The following is a 23,282-nucleotide window of genomic DNA, read 5'->3' as shown; positions in this document are numbered from 1 at the left end:
GGGCTGGTAATGCCCCTTCACCAGGCACTCAGTCACTGTTTCAGGCAGTGACCTAATGGTTCCCATACACAGTGCCTTGCAGGCCTAAAGACAAAGAACTCAGTACTGCAAGAGCAGATAGAGCTCACGCCAGATAATTTTATGGGAATACAGAGAAAAGTGATAAATACTGTACCTTACAGAGTTTAATATATACTGTGCTATGTCAGGAAGTGGACCCGGGTGTCATAAGAAAACACAACTAAAACGGAGCATCAGTATTCATATCAAAAGGGCTAAAGAGGAATTATGCTGTTACCTCCACCGATCCTACTGCCCAGAAATAAATTCTATGCTGTCATTTTCATACCAACTGATGTCTACAGAAACTGCAAGTGCAAAGCGGGAAGTGCAAAGAGTGGCGAAAAGCTATCTGACTCGTGAAAAACCTCGAGAAAGGGGGAAGAGGGAAAAAAAGAAAGCAACCAAAACAGCCTGGCTTCCTTAGTACTGCCTATTTAAGAAATTAAAAGATAAATAATAGAGTAGTCACACTGGAGGCTTCTGTTTTCCCAAATGTAAACATAAAAAGAAAGGGAAGAACAAAGCAAAGCAATACATTTGGAAGTCGCTGCTACAAGGAAATGTTTAAATTTGGCCACGTGGTTAAGGGTTAAAGTGGGATGAACATGTATATAAACAAAAAGAAAATCCATGAGTAAACACAAGTATTACTAAAATGATGACATTTGGAGAAACTGTACCTTGAGATCTCAGTCAACCTTTAGAATGAAGCTTTCATGACCTATTCACACAGGTCAGCAACTGCTACATTCCAAATCCAGAGCTTTTATTTGTATATGCAAAGGATTCCTATGACATTAGCTCATGCGTAAGAATCTGCATGAAGAAAAACATAGCTACAAAAATGTAAGTAAATCTAGAGATGCGGCTACATGTTTTTGATGCCTGGCACAATTCCTTTAAGAGGACCTGCCAGCATCTGAAGGCAAACTCAGGGCTAATCACTTTGGGCAATCAAAATCCAAAGAAAATAGGAAATACAACCACATACCATTGATTCGTGGTCAGATTCCGCAAGATATATCATTCCTTTCCCTAATACCACTTTTTTGCATCCTTCATGTTTTACAATGGATAACTGTATTTCAATATTTCAGTCTTAAAAGAGGTAGGAAAAAAGATACTGGTATCATCTACTGAAAGATCAGAAACCAAGTAGAATTACTTTCTTTAAAATGTGTTGATCTCTGTGATGAGTCAGCCACCATGTCAGATGGGTACTTACTTCAGCTACTCAAAATTGCTTATCCAATGTCAAAACAGACGCTGTATTCCTTAGATGCCTAAAAGCATATACAAAAGTTTTAACACAGCAAATACACTCCCTATATTTACACTCCTTGTAGCTACAAAGACAATACACATACAAATTATGCCACTGGAAGGCATTACCACTGGATTGAAGCAAAGAGACCAGAAGAAGTTGTGTGGTCCTCCTTCTGTACTCAACACTCCAACTTCCTCTGTGCTCCCTCTATCAGCAGCCTAGTCTGGAACTGACTAAAACTTACTACCAAGCCCCCATTTTAACATTCTCTTGTACCTCGTGTACACCTAATGACAGTCAGCTTCTCAAAGACACCAAATAGCCACAAACAAGACAAAAATGATTTACTTCCAGAAAGTATTTATTATGTTCCAAACCTTATGCTAAGTTATTTAAAAAGCTGAGTAACTTTCCCCCACGTGCTCCAGATGAGGGAGGGAGATCTTCCTTCTCTGAAATGCCCCAAACTAAGCCCAGTTTGGCTCAGAAGAGAGGAAGGTCAGAGAGCACAGAGTGTATTTCCTGTCAGAGCCATAGCAAGAAGCTCACAGCTCAGGCAAGGAACACAGCGAGTACTAAAGCACTTGTGATGCTTTTGCTGTCACGTAGACATGAGAGGGGTCACTGTAACTCAGAAAGATACTGAATTACCTGGAACCAAGGACTTGCATGCAAGGGCACAACAGGCAGAAGCAGAGATCCTTTCAACTCCTTTCTACCTTCTTTGATCATCATTCCTGACATTTCCCTAGTTAAAAGCACAGTGGTTTTATTCTAATAAAACCCAGCTTTCTGATCTCAAGAGAACAGTTCTGCTGATGTTCAGGTCAGCCTCAATTCCTCTCACGTTTTATTAAGTACTTTTCACAACAGTATGAAACCTACTTTTTTTTTTTAAAGTGATTATCACATATATGTCAGCATATGGGAAACTGTTGACCACAGCCTGAGTGTCTGATTAACCACCTGAGGCAAGCGATGAGTCAGCTGCAGGAGCACAGGTGAAGGTAATTCAGCTGTGATACCAGAAGGGTGGAGCTTAGCTCCACCTCTCCTAGATCCCATTTACGGGCTGACCAACACTAAGGTAGGATTTCTTTCCAGAGATTGCTCCTGTGTGGAGTTTTATAGTAAGTTTCAACATTGGTGAGCAGCTATCTTTACAGTGAGCCTCTTTCTACTTTATAACCTCTGTTTATCCATTGACTTTGTAACTGTACAATTGTAACTATACATGTCAGTTTCTCAGATTTATGAGTTAGCAGTTTAAAATATTAGCGTTAATGTTTGCTTAGGAAGGAGTACAGGAAATGAGTTTGAACTTCAGCTTTCTTTGCAAAATCCTGTCTCAGCCTGAGACCTAAACACATCACAATGAAACCTTGCATTACCAATAGTCTTCCTTTCTGAGCAGTTCCACTACTTCAGCATAAATATTTGCAGAACCTGGGCTTAGAAAATACAGCATGTTTACAAAATCACCTGGCATTTTTTACTATGGTAGTTTGGTGGTTATTGTAGTAGGTGAAATGCCAGCTAAAGATAGAATTAATCTATATGCACTTTGGAGCGCTCCAGTTCTAGAGCAAAACCCCACAAGAGTTGCAAATAATACTGCTCCTACCACAAGCCTTCAGGAGATATATAATTTAATAATGTATTCGTGTTACTTCACAGTTCAAGGAAAAAATCCACCACAGTTCCTGTAGAGAATGAGATTGGAAAGGAGAACAGTTAGTCTAATGATAAAGTATAGTTAAATCTTCTTGAGTTTTGTAGGGGGAAAAAAAGTGAACTGATGAGCTGCAAGTACCTTTAAAAACTTACATTTTACTGTTTTTGTTTGGGGAAGTTTGCCACTTCATCAGTCCAACCACATTTCTTTCTTTCCAATACCTCAGTATCATTAATTTAGAGGGGGAACTTGCATCACCACTCTTGAGTTACTTGCCAGCTTAAAGATTTGCCAGTGGGAGTTACACTGCTTGCAGGGACATATTATATAACAATGCAGATGTCTTATTTCACCTGGCATAGCACAGCTACAAACTTGACTTTTGCCAACATCTAAGAATATGGACTTTTCCTAAAGCCCTGAAAGTCAGCAGAGGTGCACCTTTCAAAGCAACATGGGCTCCTCCCTCTGAAAGTACTTCCAAAATGCAAAAGATATAGCCACTTTTTCTAAAAGCTGGGCTATTAGATAACCTGTGATAAATACATTAGAAAATAAACATACACCACCTTCTGCAGAGAACCCTTGGAGTAAGAAACTCCAAATTAAATGGAAAAGAAAAAGCATAATTGTCAGAAGTGACTCAACCAAGAAAAGCCTCTTAGAAAGTTTGCCTGACAGATTCATATGTCTAAGTCCTAAGCTTTAAAATGTACTAGGTCTTGGTCACCCAGAAGTCACAGGGTTATTTGTTTGGTACTGGCTTGTTTTTTGGCAGGGAATACTGTTTATTTTTCACTCTGTAGTGGGTTCAGTATAAAACTAGTTTTGGGCACTGAAAAGAACAAATAACAAAAAGTCATCACTTCCCATTGTGGATGTCATACTCACTGTTGAGATGAACCCTCACTTAAACTACTCTGATTTTCACTTCCTGCTGCTGGTTAGTAATGCGTTTCTTTCTGTCAGAAAAGAGGCCTCTGCACCTTTTTGCTTGTTGTGTTAAATTTCTTTTCATGCAGTCACTGTCATACCAGGTCACTGTGAACAGAAACTGTATTCTCAAGCTGTAGTACCACAAACTGTTAATCTGAACAATTTGAACAGCTTTACACTTGGCTGTACTAGAACATACTCTGCTTCTGAAGACCTAACTTACTACAACACTTTAATAATGGCTTGGTGTCATTGTTCCCATCCTCATGAGTGATCACAACATAATTTCTTTTGTTATCCACAATTTTTACCCATTGTTTTATTACTGAAGTTTTGGAACTGCATTAACCCCAAACAATTCCCCACAACCCTTGTGGGAACATTTCATTTCAGTGATTACTATTATCTGACACTTAGTCAGTTCTATATCCATTTAACATATATTCTAGGGATAATGTGAATGCTGTATTTTAATTAACAATACACTATTATGTGAAAGCTATTTTTGTCAAAGATTATTTAAAAGATCTATTTCTAATAGAGCCATGTGTGGTTTCTCCAGTTACCTACGTATTTCCAAGGCTGTAATAGGATCCCACCACACACATCCGATCTTTTAGCCTAGAATTGGCACATGCTACCTGACCTATAGTTTGCCTGGTTTACTCTTCTTTTCTTAAGAAGACCAGGATGCCACAATAGTTTTCCAAGACTTATTCAAACTGAACATACAAGGCCAGAAGCCTCCTTCTTTCTTTAGGAACTGCAGATTCAAACTCCTTAATCATTCTCCCCTTGAAGTGTATTTTTTTCAGCATAGTAAGCAGGGTTTCTCTTATTCAGAGACGAATGACTTCAGAAGTAAGGAGTGGTTTTTTTTGGAGTAATACTTTCTACTTTTTCTAAGATCCACACAATTCACGAAACTTTGATTCTTACCAATCAACAAGATAAACAGCAACTTCCAAATTAAAGAACAAGTGATCATTACCACACGTTATATTCATGACCTTCAATTCACACCAGGTTAACTCTTCATGATTTTTATGCTCAGTCAAGTTCTGGCCATGTACCATTGGATCTTAGTTGTAAGGGAGGTATGCTGGAGAATGATGAAAGACTTGGTCCAATGATCAAGATGCGATCTCCTTCCCCTATGGCTTTTTTTTAGTGCAAGAGAAGGTGGCTTACAGGGAAGAAAAAGATTCAGAGTTTGTACAGATGTGTAGAAATGAAAGAAGCTTTTGCTGTTTCCCCAGGCAACTATTGGCTCAGGGTATTGTTAGCATCCTAGCAACAGCTCCAGAAGCTCACAAAGGATGTAGCAGGATCTCCCTTGCTTATCTTGCCACACATTCATCTTTCTTTCTTTTATTTGTGACTTTGAAATCAGAAACTCAACATTAGAGAACTGTAATGTTACTGACAAACTAGATTATAGAGCATCAGATTTTGTAGAGATCAGTTTCATAGAATTGCTCAGGCTGGAAAAGATCTTAAAAATCATTGAATCCAACTGCAGCTTAGCCATACTACCCTAACAACCCTCTGCTAAATCATATCCCTGAGCACCACATCCAAACAGTTTTTAAATACATCCGGGGATGGTGACTCAACCATCTCCCTGGGGAGCCTATTCCGGTGCTTAATAACCCTTTCTGTAAAGAAGTGTTTCCTGATAGCCAACCTAAACTTAGCCTGGCACAACTTGAGGTGATTTCCCCCTGTCCTGTCACCAGTGAGAAGAGACCAACCCCACTCTCACTGTAAGCACCTTTCAGGTATTGGAAGAGAGCAGTAAGCTCTCCCCAAGGAGACCATAACAATTAATCCCAATAAGATTTCACTAGCAGCCTCATTGTTCTAACAAACAAAAGCAAGGTACAGTCTTCAAATCTTAAAAATGTCTACACTGCTACTTGGAAATAACAAAGGCACTGAAGATTTCCAGTAAATTTTAGGAAACAAACAACAAAAAAGGATACTTGTAGAAATACAGCAACCGGAATCCTAATATTATCCATATAAACCTAGGCAGTGCATGCAAGAGGAAAGAATGACATAAGAAGCAAAGACAGCCAGCTCAAAAACATGTGAAAGGTTAAAAGGGCAGATAAAGCCCACATTTTACCTGAGTCAAATCAAAGTAAAACTCAAATGAGGTATTTTGATTATTACAAAACAGTGACTTTCCGATTATTTTCCCACCATACATGCTGGTGTGGCAGCTTCTAACTTAACAAAATGACGAGAATACTGAGCATGACCTCTATTCAGGAACACTTTCTTACAAGCAAGGAAAGAGCATAACAAAACAGCCTAACTTATCAAGTCTGCCTCAGCAGATGACAGTCTAATATGGCATATAATACAATCAGTAGAAATAGAGTAATGGAAAAAAGCTGACCAAAATACCATCTGGACAAATAAGTAACACGCAGTGAATGCTCATGCATAATAACTGCATTCTGAACGACAAAGTAAAACTCACCAGCTGGAGCACAGAGCACCAACCTGCATGATGATTGTTTGGGAAATAACCAAAACTTCTACAGCTCTCGCTACCTGCAAACAAAACAAAAACAGACAAACAGAAACCAAGACAAATACTCACAGTACATATAAACTCTAAGATCACAATGCATCAAATAAATGCAAGACAACAGCAAAATATGAAGACATTAAAACTATGCTCTCTTTAACTTCCTTTCTACTCCCTTTTAGCAGCAGCTGTTGCTCAGTAGCTCTCTCTACAGCACGCGATTCTAACTGAAAAACAAGGCAGGAACACCTTTGCTTCAAAGTGGCGGCCAAGCCAAAAACTGATCCTTGTTCCTTGAGTTCTGTGTTCTACAGATTCAGAAAAAGAGTGGATCTAAGCTTGTTCAAGTTGCTACTCACATGTGAAGAGCAAAGGATGTGCAGCAGAGCATCATTTTTATAATCTGAAAGAAAAAATATGATTATTTTAAATGCCACATGGTCCCTTTGATATTTAATTGCTAACTGAAGCGACATATTTTCACTAGTATAATCTGTTATTTACAAAATCCATACAATTCAATAGCAACACTCATTATATGAGTACTGCATCACAAACAGGATTTTTTTTTTCCAGTAGTAGATTTAAATGGGACATGAGAGGATATTTACTCAGGAAAGGCCTTCATTAACTCATGTAATATCTTCTGCCTGTTCTCCTGGATGTTCAACATTTAAGCAACCAAAGCAGCAGGTTTGTTTTGTGGGTGAGTGCATAAATCAGCCTGAAGTTAACTTCTCATTAGTCAGATTACACGTAAATATAGTTCACCATAGCACTAGTAAAGGTAGAGGCATTTAGCTCTACCAGTTAATGAGTACCACAAAGAGATAAAAATGTAGAGATTACAAGTTTGCTGTTAGACATACCACTTGCAAAGCAAAGCAAAAGATTTGTAACACAGATCTGGTGTAACACTGCTCTCTTGTGGTTAAGTCCATGCAGTTCAGCCATAGAACACATCATTTTCATCAACTATTCACAATAACTCCAACAGTATTTTTTGTAAGATATTTGTAACTGGTTAGAGGTTTACCATAGCCAGCACCAATTCCACCCCTGCACGCTGTGCCACCTATTTGGTGCCTAAAAAGGGCATATTTAGGCTCCTGAATTGATTCTCTGACCTACTGAAGTTAAATACCTCTATTCATATTAAACAGGAGGTGAGTGCTTCTGTTCCAATATCAATCGAAAAGAAAGCCTGAACACGCTTCTACTCACACATGTACAAAGGCTGTTTCCAAAAGTAATGTCTCCTATTCTATTACGTTGGCCCATGACATCAGAAGCAGATGGTGGTGGTATGGCAGTAGAGGCTGAACCTTCCCAGCAATATTCCATTACAAGTTGTTGCTGTGTGAGGTGGCAGCAGAGGGCAGTCTGACAGAATGACACCTGGCATGGGAGTTTATGAAGCAAATGTGTATCACTGAATTCCTCCATGTGGAAAAAATTGGCACCCACTGACATCCATTGATGCTTGCTGAATATTTATGGAGACCAAACAGTGGATGTGCGTGGTGTGTTTCTGCAGTGGTGACAGTGACATAAAAGATAAGCCATGTTTTTAGAAGCGTGACATACAGGCTCTTGTTCATTGCTGGGAAAAACACATAGCTAGTAGCAGTGACTTTGTTGAAAAATTGAGTTTTGAAGCTGAGAATTTGCTCTATCAAATTGTGTTACTGTGCTCTTTGTTGTAGTTGCCAGGGAAGTAAGTAGGAAGCATTACTTTCAGAACAACCTTTTTAAATAAAAACTGCTTAAATAAACTGCACTTAGAGCCCTCTTCAGCATTTCAGGCAAATAGACTGAATAAAAAAAGGATTACAAACATAGCTGGGAGAAAAGTACCACACTGTTCTTTCAACAAGCAAAACAAATCAAAATCCCACTGCAGGAGGAAAGATCCTGCTGACATAATCATAGGGAAAAATAATGAATATCAAAAGAATGGTCTTTTGAGTATTACAATTAGTTGCTAGAACTACTTCCCTACATAAATAAATCTGTGGTAACTACTGTCTAAGACAATACAAAATGTCTTTGAGCTGAACAGCTAGATAAGAGCCAGCTAAAATGAAGCTGAGATGTTGCAAATCAAAATCACTATCTATTTTAGGTGCTTTCATGTAGATCTGAATGATTGCCAGTGCAATTTAAAGAGGTTCCTGGAATGTGCTGATGATGACTACCTCTTCCAAGTAGTACAGGAACTTAAGAAAAGGTCCTATGCTGGAGCTTGTCTTCACCAGCAAGAAGGCACTGTTGAGTAATGTGAAGCTCAAGGGCAACTTTGGCTACAGTGACCACAAAATGATGTAGTTCAACATCCTTAGGGTGTCAAAGGATGTGTGCAGCAAGCTTATTACTCTGGTCTCCAAGAGAGCAGAATTCAAACTTTTCAAGGAACTGCATGGCAGAGCAACATGGGATAAAGCCCTGGAGGGAGGAGAGGCCTAAGAAAGCTCATCAGTATTCAAGGACCATCTCCTTCAAGCCCAGAATCAGTGCAATACCAAGAAATAAGGAAAACGGGCAAGAATGCCAGGAGGCCTCAGTGGATCAACAAGGAGCTCCTTCCTGGACTTACTTAAACACAAAGTCTGTAGGGAATGGAAGCAGGAACGGGTTATGTGGGGGGACTACAAAGAAGTTGTCTGAGTAGTCAGAGATCAGCTCAGTAAAGCTCACATAGAATTCTGCCTTTCTCCTCTGCTCCCATGAGATCCTACTTGCATTGACTTCTGGAACCTCCAACACAGGAAGGATACAGAGCTGTTGGAGCAGGTCCAGAGGTGGGCCACAAAGATGATCAGAGGGTCAGGGTGCCTCCCCTACAAGGACAGGCTGAGAGAGCAGGGGGTCTTCAGCCTGGAGAAGGCTCCAGGGGGAACCCTATAGCAGCCTTTCAGTACCTGAAGGGCACCTACAGGAAAGCTGGAGAGGTGCATTTTATAAGAGCATGTAGCAACAGGATGATAGGAAACAGTTTTAAACTGGGAAAGGGTAGATTTAGACTAGATATCAGGAAATGGCCATAAGTTGTACCAGAGACATAAGGAAAAACTTTTTTTTTCTCAGAGAGTGGTCAGGCACTGCAATGGAGTTGCTGTCCCTGGTGGTGTTTAAGAGGCATCTGGATGAGGAGCTATGAGATATGGTTTAGTGGCTTGTGGTAGCAATGGTAATGGGAGGACGGTTGGACTAGATGATCCTGTAGGTCCTTTCCAACCTTGTGATTTTAGTGATGCATGCCCATGGATAAATGGGCAAAACAGACCTTGCCAAATATGCAAAGATAAATATAACTCAAATAGACACAAAAATTACATTGCAAAATGGATGAGAAATAGAAATAATTTTTGTTAGTGTCTGGTATTAAAAAGTGAGAAAATACTTCTGAACCACAAGAAGTGGTAAATAATCTGGGCAAAAAATACTGAAACAGACAAAATATTTCCCAACTGGAAAGACAGCTGTCCATTTTAGTCTTTACATGTAACATAAAAATTACAGCAGTTACAGTGGGGTCCTAAACAAAATGGTCCAAGATAAAATTATGGAGCATGACATGCATGCTTACAAACTGCTGAACCATTTACAAACACCAAGAGAGGAAAAGGCTTTTCAAGAACCCTTCTAGACTATGCCTTTCACATTCATCAGTCAAACTGATAGAAAGAGAACTGGAATTATTTACAGAGATCCAAGCATTTACCTATCTTTTTTTCTTTTGTTATAATGTATTTTATCTCCTGAAGATCAACATTCTTTTGTAACAAGCCTTACACTTTAGAAACAGAAAAACTTGAGGAGACAGTGACCAGTAGAGATGGTCTGACTGTGATAATGTAGGAAGAAATGCTGAGATGACAGGAGGTATTCAATCGTCTGAGTGGAATGTAACTACAGTATGCGCATTCTACACAATATGAGATGATGCTGAACACAAACAGTAGGCAACAAGGGAAAATCATTTAGTACCTTTACTGAAGAAACTACAATGGTTTCACTGCTAAGTTATGCTAACTTATGTTAGTACAGCAAAGGTATAACTGAATAAAAAGTACATACCTTGAGTAAATTTTATCCATAAACAAAGATTTTCATTTCAGTTTTCAAAACGAAAAAGAAGCAAAAATATAAGCTGTAAAAAAAGAGAAGACAGTATGTCCCATCATCATATCTTCAGAAACGTGAATGAGATTGCTTGTTTAAAGCTCAAAATCACATAAATAAAGATTTGTATTGGGACTTAGTGTCCTATTAGTCTTATAAATGTTTTAATTACCATTTGGACTCTACAAAGATGATTACGAAGGTTCACCTTAGGTACTTTGAAAAAATATGATAATTAATGCCTCGACTTCTGCTTCAAAAGCTTCAAGTATTTTCTGTATCTGGAAATAATTTTCCTAAACAAGGGAACAGGAATGAGTTGTAGGCTGACATGTGAGCAGGAATGTAAGATGGTAGGCACCAACACTGAAAATAAAGACAAAAAACTACAAAACAATATAAATAAAATACATGTATGTGAAAACCTTCATAGTTTTACAGTCTTGGACCTTGTCAGCTTTCCATTTTAGATTCTTTAAGAGAACCATCAAGCCTTCATGGCTGTATTGAAATGCTAAACATATTTCAGTTTATATCAGTTCTTTTCAAAAACCTTAACAAAACTGTCAAGACGTTCCACTGAAGTTAGCCGACTTGGTTTAACGGGTAGCTTATTCTAATTATGATTCTGTGCAAAGTTACTAATAGGCTATTTTTAATAATGCTTCTTTTAATAACAAATTCCTTTACAAAAGGAATGAGTTTCTTGTAAAATCTCAGTATTAAAACAAGTAAAACAAAACTTTCCTTCATTAATTTCTCCATTGATATCATTTAAACTATACATAAGACTGTACATAACAGTACACTCTCCATGCCAAACCATATAGTATCATAAATGTGCATGCCTTAGAGAAATCAATATAAACTATTAATACGAAGGACAGTGTTGTTCAGAAGAAGAGCTGTATTTTCTCACTAAGAGTTTTAAAAATAAGGTTTTACATCTTAAAACAGACCTTTAATTGCGAGTTACTAAATCAAATCATGCCACTAAGCTAGGATAAGAATGCCTTATTTTCATGTGTTCATCTTCTCTGCAACTGGGGCTAACATTTTCATTTTAGACTGTGACATTCAACATTCTGCAGCTTCTTAGTACTGAAAACTGTCAGGTGTCATTAGATGCTTCACCCAGAGTTCTCAACATATATCACAGTTCCTTGCCTTCTCTAATTCACGGGAACAAGAAACAAAATCTCTTCAAGTGTGAAACTGGTACACAGCTGGAAAGAAAAACACAAAACACAGGGCCTGTGATTTCTCCCCTACCTCCAAGTAAGGAGATCAACTATACAAACTACTCTCGCATTGCAGCAAAATTCACAGTACACTGAGCCAAAACTCAGAAATAGTACCTAGTAGCCTGGAGAGCCAAACAGCTCACTAACATTTGCAGATGCTTCTGAAGTCTGACACTTGGTGGCTGGTTTAAAAGAAATTGTGGAGAAAAGTCTTTTCTAAAACAAGGAGAATCCATTTTCAAATCCAGACTTCCAGCTGGGAACTGCTCTTGACCAGACAAAGTCTGAAGAAAACAGAAGCAGCTCACAGGGTCCAAAACAATATTTCTTCCTAAAGAGAGGAAAAACTGCTGACCACATAATAAAGCAATAGAAAACTGCTATAGCCAGAGCTTCCCAATTAATTCCTCACTAAAGGAATTCCACCTTCACATTTGTCAACCTCAACAGAAGAGCCATAAATCCAGACATCCCCTGGATCTATGAATGTTGACATAGCAGAAGAGGTAACTTGCTCAGTATCCGAAGTGTGAAGAGGTGAAGCTAAATAAAGCTCTTTAAGCTTTACACATAACAGGATCCACTTGCTCTCATATTCTCTTCTGCAGGCGCTCATGGACTTCTTTCACTGCTGTTCCCTACTTTATCAGAGCAGCAGACAAAAGACAAGTAGAGCTTTGATAGAAGAGGTAAAGTTTACTAAGCAGAGGGCCAAGCTGCTTGTTCTGTTTGGATTTCATGGCAGCTTATGTAGAGAATGCAGCAAATACATATTTTAGAAGCAAACAGAAAAGGGAATGTCTGGCTGTTATGGACTGTGAAAGGAATGAGACAATGTGATAAAGTTCAACAATTAGTAAAAATCAGGAAAAAAAACCATTTTGAAAACATTATCTAAGAAACAATTAGTTCCATAAGCTCCAATCTTAGTCAAAATATAACTTTTGAAATTGAAACTGAAGTATGGAATGTGAACTGCAAATCCTAACAACTCAGCAGACCAGACTGGGCAGTAACAGGGAATCCAAATGTCACTGTACTCTGTGTAGGTGGGTAGGAAAACAGAAGATGAACAAGGATGTACAATGAATACAGTTCACAATTCAATCGATACGAAGTTTGTCTAATAATCTAGATGCATAAAAGTACAGTCAGCTCTTAAGATACAAAAGTCTGCAAGACAGAAATGTTACTACCACACACATCTACAATACAAAGGAAATTTTATTGCATACACTGAACAGACTTCATACAGAGAAGACAGTGATAGAAATAACACAAGGTTTTTTTATACACAGAAGTTAGACTACATGTCGGCAGACCCCTCTAAAAAAGTCTCTTTTTTGTGTGTGAAGACAACTCCCTCATATGCCAAGCATTGAACAGCCTGCAGAGTACTTCCAACAAGACAAAGCTTCACAAATAAACATTTCTCCATGGATGCAAAATAAATTGAAATATTATTTGCATATGAAATATGGAGTTGTATTAACAAACTACAAAGAAATCCTGAGGAAACTATACTACAGTGTTAGCTACCATCATCTTTATAAAGTCAGCTATACATAATACACTCCAATCAAAAGTTTACACTAATTCATTATTTACACTCACATGCAGAGACAGCACACACCACAGATGTTACACCAATAATTACATTTCTTTCACACATTTACTTCGTTTATTTCCCAGGTTTAAGGCACAATGCCCCATAACAAGCTACTCTTTTTTGTTGTGTGCTTCTCATAAAGCATCAGATTCACAAGTTTGGTTGCTGGGAAACTAAGAAGAAGAGGCAATTTCACATGCCTACAATCCAAACTTCAACAGCAGAGGATAGAGACGTTCTAGAACACACTACAGCAGTTTCACAAAGCAGCAGTGCCACCTACACACAGTACCAAGTTTCATCAGAAGTCTCCCTCCATCAGTTAAATATGAGGTCTCACTTTCCACACTGATACTTGCTTAATGTTGTCAGTTCTTACAAGGCTAGAATTTGCATTTGACTTCAGGCTGCAACGTCCAACCTAGGGAAAACAGGGATAGCATTAGGTAAAATTATAGACAAGACACCAAATGAGAAGAAGCTTACAATAAAGACAGTAAGTTCTGCACTTCTTTTAACCTGGGAAGAATAAGATAGTAAACTACACACGGTTTCTACACACAAAGAACTATTAGTTACCATCAAGCAAATGTCCAGAGTTCAATCATGCTACATTTTTCAAGAATATGAAAAGCTTATAAAAAACATACCAGTGGGATTTCCGGACTAGAAAACGGGGAGCTATCAAAAGATCTGTTTTCTTTGTCTAGCGAATCATCCTCTTCTTCATACTTATGTGCAAACTTCTGTTTCAGTGCATGAGTTAGTAGAGCAACTGGATCCCAATCTGAGCTTCTCCTTTTTTTTGGTTTAGACACGGGAGTACCTCCAGGTGACCTATAAAGAAAATGTGTTATCATCTGTCCATAACTACATGCTTAGCTATCTAAAATCCTAGGACATGACTTTTATATACTCCCTATCCAATCCTAGGTCACACAAATAACGCTGCTCACATTATTTTCAGCAATTCACCAAATAGGAGTACTAACAGTACACTGAAGAACTCATCATCCAGATTGTTAGCTCAAAAAATGCTGCTCCTTAAAGAAAAGTGGCAGTAAATCAATCAAGCGTTCAGGTAAAGGATTAAAAGGAAAAAACAAAAGTACAGCTCTTATAACAGGTCACATTTCAAAGCTATTTTAAAGTGTACTAGTGGGAAATGCCCACTTTGTTGAAAAAGATTATGAAATATTTTGATATAAGCTTCAAAAAGAAGTACAGAGGAAAAAAAAAAAAAAAACTTATACAATTTCTCAAATCAACTACATTTAAAGAAAAACACCACCTCAGTTAAGTAAATCTGCATCCAGGTGACAATAAAGTCCCATTTATAAACCACACTTGAACTCACTTCATGCGCTACTCACCACTCCCACCAGGGAAGTGATGGAGACAACGACCCTGGAGGTGCTCAAGAAACATTTAAATGTCATACTGAGGGACATGGGATATGGGAAATATTGCTGATAGGTGGATGGTTGGACTGGAAGACCTTAGAGGTCCAACCTTGGCAACTGTATAATTCTATGATTATCAAATGAAACGTATCAAATTTGGCACAAAGGCTTCTAAGATTTTCCATCCAAGCAAGCACCTAAGCATCCAAATATGGAACGTTTACAGTCAGAACTGGGGATGCTGGCAGTATGGCAGTAGAGATTGAACTTTACTGCCAATATTTTCTTATTCATTAGAGATTCAATTGTTCTTGCATACTTTTTTTTTTTTTTTTTAAACTCCAGAAGTTCAGAAAAGACATCTGACAACCTTTATCACATCTAGCACTGCAAACCAACACTGACACAAAGACACGTCACAGGCTTTAGTAAGGATTCTTTGTAACCTGTCAACAGTGCTTGAAGTTAAAATAGTAGACCATAAAAAGTATTATAATTCAACTGCTTCATGAATTTATATAGTGCATCTTCAATAAGACACAGAATGTATTTAACAGTTCAAAGAAAGACCAGAATATTTTGGTTTAGTTAGTTCCCAGTGTTTCCCAAAAGATAAGTCCGTTCATAGTGAATGTAAAAAGTTTGTTTTCCAAAGGAGTTTCCAGCAACAATGTGGACAACTTTGTAAGATATTTTCAAGTAGTCTTTGTCTTGAAACAAAAGACACACACACACACACCAACGGCTCAAACAACCTGAGATTTCTACACTAACGTAGGACACTAGTTTTAAAAGATGTGGCATTCAGCATTTTTTAAATTGACCTAAAAGCAGCACCATGAGTATCTTACATTCCAGTCTAAGCACTTAGACATTACAAACTTATGTTTCTCAGTTGTAGCTGCTTGTTACATGATGTTTCATCTTGGTGTTCTCTGCTGCTGCTTTAACTGCTGTGATGACTGCATAGCCTTGGATAACTCAGGTACACGTTCAATTCAACCTACCTTTCAGTAGCACGCAACTGAACTTTGTTTAGATCTTTCAAAACATCCATCATGCTGGGAACACTCTTCATCTGGGGATCAGCACTGTCACTTGTAGTTGAAGTACTGTTTCTTGCAGCACGACGTTGTTTTATAAGTTCAATTGCTGAATTACTAGCATCAACACCAGATGGTGCAACAGAAGGAAGTGGGGGAGGAGAAGGAATTGCAAAGTGATTGTGAGAGACAGACAATGGCGTAGAAGTCATGGTTGGCACTGGATAAGATCCATCTGGAATGCTGAATGTTCTAATGGGTTCTGAATGCAATCATAAAAGAAAAAGAGAGATTTTATTTTAAATAGTCAGTACTACCTTTGCAACTAACAACATTAAAATTGAGTCATCCTAGATATTGCTTAAGTCCAGATAGGTAGCCCAGGCCCACCCTCTTAAAGCACTTCCTTACACAACTCACGCATCATACTACAGAATAATTATACTTAAACACCAAGAGCAATTTTGGTTTTAAGCACATAGATTAAACATACATGAAATAATAGATCTGAGGCAGTTTTGGCTGCTTCAATTTTCTCCATTTGTGTCTTTGATCTTTGCACTAGACAAATCAAGAACCTTTAACAGCCACAGTGGAGTTAGTGTACAAAGCAAGTAGGACCTCAGATCATTTAAGGGAAAAATCAGAAGACTGAAGCTCATACTAGAGACTATCTCTGATGCTCCAAAGGTGGTTAGACAACTACTTGGAGCACCTGTTTATCTTAAATCCTGGACCCAACTTCCTCAGAATGTTTTAACCATTATTTGATAACTTTTCAGAAGCTGTACACAAGTCTAAAGTTAAAATTATTATTTTTTAAACAGTAACTGGTGGTTCGTTACTAGTGTTGCTACCACCAAGTTCCTTCACAAGCATGAAAATTAATATAGACATCACATAGGATCAACTGCATTTCCATTGGCATGCAAGCCATTTAAAGCTGAAATGTGGGGAGGCTAAGAAAAACGTTTATAAACAAACCACAGCAACAACACAACCATCACAAAGCAAATACTACATTCATAAATGTTGTTGGTGTAAGTAATTTCAGGTGAAGAAATTAGACATATTCTGCATCAATCTCAGAGGCACGACAATGAAGAAGACTCCTAAGCCAGGAAAAAAAACAGAAAGGCTTACGTGATGGTATGCTTCCCAATGTCTGTGCTGCAACAATCGTGGCGATCTGAGTACGAAGAAAAGTTAGTTCCTCTTCGAGAGCAGAAATTTTCTGGAGTGCCGCTTGATGAACAAGACTGCCTTTCTGTGAAGTGGTTTTTGAAACACTTGGTATGGAATCTGTTGATGGATGTAAGTCACAATAAGCTGTATTTTTTTCTTTTCTCCATAATTCAGTCCTAGAAAGGAATAAAAGACAGTTTAAAAGGTTCAGCCAGCAAAAGAAATCTCAAGACTCCTCATCTGTCCAAGCAAGTTATCATCATTCTGCAAGACATAAAATCTGCAAACTGTTTAAGAAAATGTTTAGCTGATCATAACTTAAGAAGAGTTTTAAATCTCCATCAGTTAAATTCCAAATTCACTGAACATTCACTGAAACAAAACCAGACTGCTCTCTTTAAATCCATCACCGTTTTACTTCAAACCACACCTGCAACATTGTTTTCCGCTTTGTGAACACATTGTTTTTCATACTAGGTCAGAGGGAAGAGATATGCATTACACCTGGCCTTGACAAACATCCCACAGAGCCAGGAGGGGAGGAAGAAGAAAGAACAGAAACAACAGAAAAATCAAGTGTCTTGGATCTGAGTTAGATGTTGGCTGGAGAGTTGCAGAGCAAAAAGAGACCTGGAGTGCTGGTCACAGCATACCCAACACAAGCCAGCAGACAAGAGGGCAAACAACACTTTGGGATGCACTAAACACAGTACAACCAGCCAGTCAAAAGAACTGATTCTCCCTCCATATTTTAGTGGTAGAGCAGCCTCACAGGGAACACTGTGCAGCTCTGGGCTCTGCAATTTAAGCAGGTATATTAAGGTCCTTGAAAGCATTCAGAGGAAGGCAACAAAGCTGAACAGAGGGCAGAAAGAGTTATCCAGTGATGAGAGGGTGAGCACACTGGGTTTGTTAGGACCGCAGAAAAGGAGATTGGGGTGATCTCACTGATCTTTACAACTTTACAAAGAGGAAAAGTTGAGAGAAAGGTCTCTTCTACCTGATATCAAGTGATGGAACACATGGCATTCTTCACCAGAGCAACAAACTTCACACGTACAGCACTGTAGCAATCGGATTCAAAGGAGGCATTTAAATATTTTTTCTGCATTTTCTCCTTTATAATGTTTATCAAAACGTTTGTGAACTAAGATAGCAATAAGAAATGCCTTATGTTTTGTCGCAACATGTTTCTCTTAAACTTCTGCCCTCACAAAATACTTCTTGAGTTAAACTATGAGTTAAAAATGCCACTAATTTATCTGATACGCCACTAGGAGGGAAGGCAGCACTCAGCACTAGAGATCTTTCAGATGAAAATATTCTACATGGGAAGAACTTTGGGATAAAACGTTTGCAGGCTTGGTTTAACTGGAACCCTGAAAAAGCTTGGAGACAAGAAGAACAAAAGACAAAAGTTTCTACTATTAATCTTTTCTATGCACATATTTTACTTCCACTTACCTAAATCTAGCAAATGCTTGTCCTTCATCACATGCTACCCACAGGACATCAGCAAGTGATGGGGCTACAGGAATTGGAACCACACTTTGTTCATCATGATCCAATGGACTCGGGTGGTGAGCAAGCTAAGACAAAATACGTGTAGAAAAAATGGATTTAGTACACACTAAAAACTTTGCCTTTAAAGAGAGGTATAAGCATGCTGAGAAGAGTGAGCTTAAGGGATGCAAAGTATCAGTTAAACTTACTAAAAAGACTAAGTGATAGAAAGCTATCACTGCCTATAGGAATTGGAAGATGTAAGCAGTTGAAACTTATGTATAGCCATAAATCGCTTACTTGAAAATAAGGTCTTGGGTAAGGCTCTAAGGAAAGAATCGTCCCAAGTCTACGAACAACACTTCGAGTAGATCCGTATTCCTTTCTTTGGCAAGCAGATACAACCTAAAAATGAGAATACCTTACAACAGAAAGACCAAAATTGAAGCCCTATGTTTTTACATTAAAGGGTGCAACATCCTATGGGATCAAGAGCAAAGCAGTCAGGTTACTGTAACCTTCCCACACTCCTCTCAAACTGAAGGTTCTAGAGGGTTTAGCAGCCTGCTTCCAAAACCACATCTAGCCACAGCCTGTACCCAGCCTGCACTGGAAGCACAAAGGCCATAGAAGAAGGTAGCAGCTGCATAGCATCACTACCAGGATTTTGAGATACTAAGGAAAAAAAAAAAAAAAAAAAAAGTGTATTTTTGAGTAACCATCCGCACCCGCATGGATCTCAGGAAACCCACTCAGTAAAGAATCAATACAGGTGTGCCATACCTTGGCCTGGTACCTCCGTAACACCGCACACAGCTGCTGGACACTGGCTCCCGACGAGACCGCTGAGTAGAGGCACATTCCGACCGCACGGCCGCCGCCCAGCACGCGGGTCTCCAGGAAGGCGGCCTGTGTGCGAAGCACCGAATGCAGACAGCGGAACCAGGGAACGGCCCGAGTTCCCAGGCAGCTCCGTACCGACAGAGCAGACCCTACGGGACGCACACCGGTGCCTCCTGCCGGCACACGCCCTTTCCATCCCTCCCCCGGGCAGCGCTCCCCATCCCCGGCTCTCACCTGCTCGGGCGGCCAGCCCAGGTACTCCAGCAGGCTCCGCACGAGGTGCAGCAGCAGCGCCATGGCGGCACCGCGGGGCGGAGGGGGCCAGGGGCCGGCACCCCGCACGCCTGCAGCCCCGGCCGGCGGCACCTATCAGTGCCGGGGGCGGGACGGAATGGAAGCCTCGCCAATGGAGAGCAGGCGCTGCTCGGCACAGCCAACGGAGGGCAGGGGGCGGGCCGCTCCCGCGGGGCGAATCGGGAGGGGGCAGTTTGAATGCCGCCCGCACGATGGTTGGTGCCCGCTGCCGCTATCCATGCACACCGAACGGGAACGGCGGCGGCTGGGAAGGAACCGCCTCCAGCAGTAGGAGCCCGCTCGGGGGTACGGCCGGCAGGCAGAGAGCCACATAGCTTTCCACTTAGCTTTGGGACAACGGGGCACCAAAGGGAGTTGTTAACATCCTCTGCACATGACGATCGCTCCAACGCTATACACCTGTGCGACTAAGAAAACAGGTCTATAAAGGAAGCTGGAGCGGGTGCAGTAATAGAACACCGTACTCATCAACGACAGAAACTCCTTAGGGCAGCAGGACTTGACAGGGTGACAGCTGTTCAGCTGCTAACCGCTATTATGGTATGTGACATCCTTACACAGCAGCCGCATCCTATTGAAACTAATGGGCTGGGCGAAGCACTGCAGTTGAGAAGAGCCTCAAGCACAGTAACACCTATGCCACCCTGAAGCATCCAATTAGCTACATTTGTCCATTCGTTTTAACTGTAGCTGTAGCTGTTTCCTCACCAGGTGGATGAAACTATGAGTCAAAGAAATAAACTATGTTTTAGGTCTGCACGCAGTTAATCTTTTGAGTTGCTCAATGAACTACAGCAAGATAAGTTCCAAGGAAGGGCATATGACATCACACCAAAAGACAAAACCAGACTGCTAAGTCTGTACAATATGCAAAGCCTTATTTTATTCTTAATCTCACTTACCAAGATTTGAGTTGTACTGCCTCATTACTTCAAACCAGACCTTGAGCAACAGCAGAAGAAACATGGGAATTTTTCCTCCAGCTGTGTAGTCACTGTTAGATCTGTTCAGAACTGTGACTCAAAGAACAGCCTGCACTGTTCTCAATAATATTAGTTTCAAAGTTGTCAAAAAGTTGAGATTAATTGCTACTTACAGGACATCATCTTAATTAATCTTTACAGGTATGTCTCAGTAACAGCACGTAAGGGTAAACCTATCCTGCAACACTTGGGTGGAAGGCAACAGCATTGCCTTCTTATGCAGTTACTATTGTGGCTATCACTCGTAACGTGAATTGATCTTGAGACAAAATACAAAGGAAATAGGACTTATAAATTGGTATTTAGAAAACTGTACAACAGTATTTACCTACAGAAAAAGCATTCAGCCACTGCTCCAACAGCTCCTTACCTAAGGAGGGTAAATGACCACAGAGCTGGAAAAAAAACCAGGTATCTCAAACATAACCACACAATGGAGGCAATCTTAGTTTGACTGCATCATTATCGATAACTGCTTTGGAACTGCAGGTTCCAGCAGGGAACTGGTACTTTGATGACTTGAAGCATTTATTTCTATGCAGTTCTAAAGAGCGCAAATGTGACCTGCTTCATCTACTTACAAAAGGATTGTGTGGAAGGACGGCTTTAATAAATGAGGAGGAGTGATGTGGGGCTTACAAACTGATGCTTCTGGAGGCAAATGAAAGCTACAGACAGAAGATCTACTTCAGAAGATCTGAAAACTTCAACACATATAAACAATTTAAGGTTTTGCAAAAAAAAAAGGTATAGTCTGCCTAAATTTCCTTAAACGTAAGGCAGAAATTATCCTTTAGCACTCACCACTGAAGGGCAAATATTAATCCTATTTCCCTTTCCACACAGATGCTGCCACAGTAGTGCAATCTGAAATCCATTTTCTTCAAATACAGTCAGAATGCTGTTTTTTTGCCTTCTATTATTTAGCATGGGTAGGTCAGATGGTTAACTACTAACAATGCTAGTAGGAGAACATTTATAAAGACAAATACATTTTCATTTTAACCAAAGCACTTTTTGTTTAAATACTGTAGACTGACTCCTACACTTTAACTCCAGTACTGAAAGGGCTATTTAGAAAAATCATTGTAAAAGACTAACTCATTTCTCACACCCTCCGCAAACAACTTTTATCATCAAGTTACAACTTCAGACTTATACGCTGGATAAAGTGGAACACTAAGAGTATGTATTCCCAGGGCAGAGAATACTTCGTATAATCATTCAGTACAATCCAAGTATTTTAACTGATTCAAATTTTAATGCAACTTGCTCTATATATTTTCAGGGAAATATGTTGGGTTGGTGTTGGCTTTCCCTCTGAGATTTCACTTAAGGCTGTTGATGTGATAGAAGACTCTTGTGGTTTAGTGATTTCTGTTGTCAGTATTCCACATCAGAACATCATGCAGAACAGTGGCAGTTAAAGAGTTCATGTTCTGGCTCCATGTTACTGCCTTTTTGGGCATTTTGGGTTCCTGGAGGGGAGGGGTGGCACCCCCAGAGGACCTGGTACAAAAACAAAGGGGGCAGGGTGGGACTCCAGACTGGACACCAGCCACTCTCTGCCTCTGGCCGTCTCAGCTCGCCATGGAGAAAAGCAAGTGCTTCCCTTGCACTGTGGTGGTTTGACTTGTACTTTGGGTACTCTTGTCTGTCTCATTTTGTTTGATTTGGTTACATTTAATAAATTACCATTTCTCCTCAGATCATTGCCATTGTGTTTTCTCTTTGCTAGAACTACTAGCTGGCTCTCCACCCTTCCCCCTCTCCCACAGCACATGGCCCACACGCCTTCCTTTTCTTTTTCCCCAGGGCCTATGCCCCCCTGTCATGGACTTACATCTATGGGTAACCCCAAGACAAAGGCAAGACTTGCTCTTTCCAGATCACTTACCTGAACGGAGGATTCCACATTTAAAAAAAAAAAAAAAAAGAGGCAATTTAACAAATTGAAACAAAGACTGATATAAATGTAGCATTGACATTGCCATCAATTTCTTTACTCAAATGTGGAAGGTTAAGCTACTGACCTATAGCTGAAACTATAACCCTTGTTGACCCTGAAAATGCCACCCCTAATCATGAATAACACCTTTTTCTTGCTGTGAGTTTAAACTACAGGTTTAAGAAACTTTAAACATAGTACCATGTCACCCTTGACAAGAGAAACGTCTTTCGATGACAGAAGACATCCCAAGGTATCCGTAATACATGACTAACCTGTTCTGAACACAAGTTACAGAATTAAGACAGCTGTAGGTAGTTTTGTATCAACTGTAGAAATGGCAGAGCGTGCTCCAGTTTTCAGACCTGTTGAGAGTTTTTAGCACCAGTGCCTTGGAAGCAGGTTTCTAAAGTTCACATTCCAAAAGAGAAATAACCTTGAAACCTCACTGAAGAATTCATATACATACACATTCCTCAGGCTACTAGAGAACAGTGATGTTACGCTCTCCTAGTTTCTCTCTCTAGTGTGAGAATAAGAATCAAGAATCACTTCAACATTTCAAGACGTCTTGTAAATGTGACTCTTGTGCACTAGC

The 23,282-nt window shown here is 39.7% G+C and overlaps 1 protein-coding gene and 2 long non-coding RNA genes across 5 annotated transcripts; all 3 read right to left on the bottom strand.

Annotated features, from left to right (window-relative positions):
• Nucleotides 1–6,432: 6,432 nt before the first annotated feature.
• Nucleotides 6,433–10,638, bottom strand: LOC146761405 (uncharacterized). Its single transcript, XR_014944821.1, has 3 exons — nt 10,564–10,638; nt 6,843–6,886; nt 6,433–6,506 (listed from the first exon to the last, which is right to left on the bottom strand). It is a non-coding gene; the product is annotated as an uncharacterized LOC146761405 (long non-coding RNA).
• A 2,420-nt stretch (nt 10,639–13,058) lies between these two features.
• Nucleotides 13,059–19,802, bottom strand: MTFR2 (mitochondrial fission regulator 2). 2 transcript variants are annotated; one of them, XM_015858368.3, is made up of 8 exons: nt 19,673–19,802; nt 19,379–19,504; nt 18,896–19,000; nt 18,557–18,681; nt 17,051–17,268; nt 15,872–16,169; nt 14,112–14,298; nt 13,059–13,882 (listed from the first exon to the last, which is right to left on the bottom strand). In XM_015858368.3, the coding sequence occupies exons 1-8, from the start codon at nt 19,733–19,735 to the stop codon at nt 13,784–13,786; spliced, it is 1,221 nt and encodes a 406-aa protein (XP_015713854.2). In that variant the 5' UTR covers nt 19,736–19,802; the 3' UTR covers nt 13,059–13,783. The 2 variants fall into 2 exon arrangements, with proteins under 2 accessions (XP_015713854.2, XP_015713855.2); XM_015858369.3 differs by lacking the exon at nt 19,379–19,504.
• An 812-nt stretch (nt 19,803–20,614) lies between these two features.
• LOC146761404 (uncharacterized) lies at nt 20,615–23,090 on the bottom strand. 2 transcript variants are annotated; one of them, XR_014944822.1, is made up of 2 exons: nt 22,960–23,090; nt 20,615–21,131 (listed from the first exon to the last, which is right to left on the bottom strand). It is a non-coding gene; the product is annotated as an uncharacterized LOC146761404 (long non-coding RNA). The 2 variants fall into 2 exon arrangements; XR_014944823.1 differs by lacking the exon at nt 20,615–21,131 and adding an exon at nt 22,460–22,633 and having other exon boundaries at nt 22,960–23,065.
• Nucleotides 23,091–23,282: the final 192 nt, after the last annotated feature.

The sequence above is a fragment of the Coturnix japonica genome, chromosome 3 (assembly GCF_054131305.1).
Source record: "Coturnix japonica strain WE chromosome 3, WE-NBRP24, whole genome shotgun sequence".
Lineage (NCBI taxonomy): Eukaryota > Metazoa > Chordata > Aves > Galliformes > Phasianidae > Coturnix > Coturnix japonica.
This window is presented reverse-complemented; position numbering and strand designations above follow the sequence as displayed.

What these genes read in the sequence shown, in the direction of transcription:
- MTFR2 (XM_015858368.3), bottom strand. Translation starts at nt 19,735, where the DNA reads ATGGCGCTGCTGCTGCACCTCGTGCGGAGCCTGCTGGAGTACCTGGGC. An exon ending in ACCCAAGACCTTATTTTCAA is followed by an intron (nt 18,682 to 18,895) that starts GTAAGCGATTTA and finishes ATTTTGTCTTAG; the next exon opens with CTTGCTCACCACCCGAGTCC. An exon ending in ATTGGGAAGCATACCATCAC is followed by an intron (nt 16,170 to 17,050) that starts GTAAGCCTTTCT and finishes GATTGCATTCAG; the next exon opens with AACCCATTAGAACATTCAGC.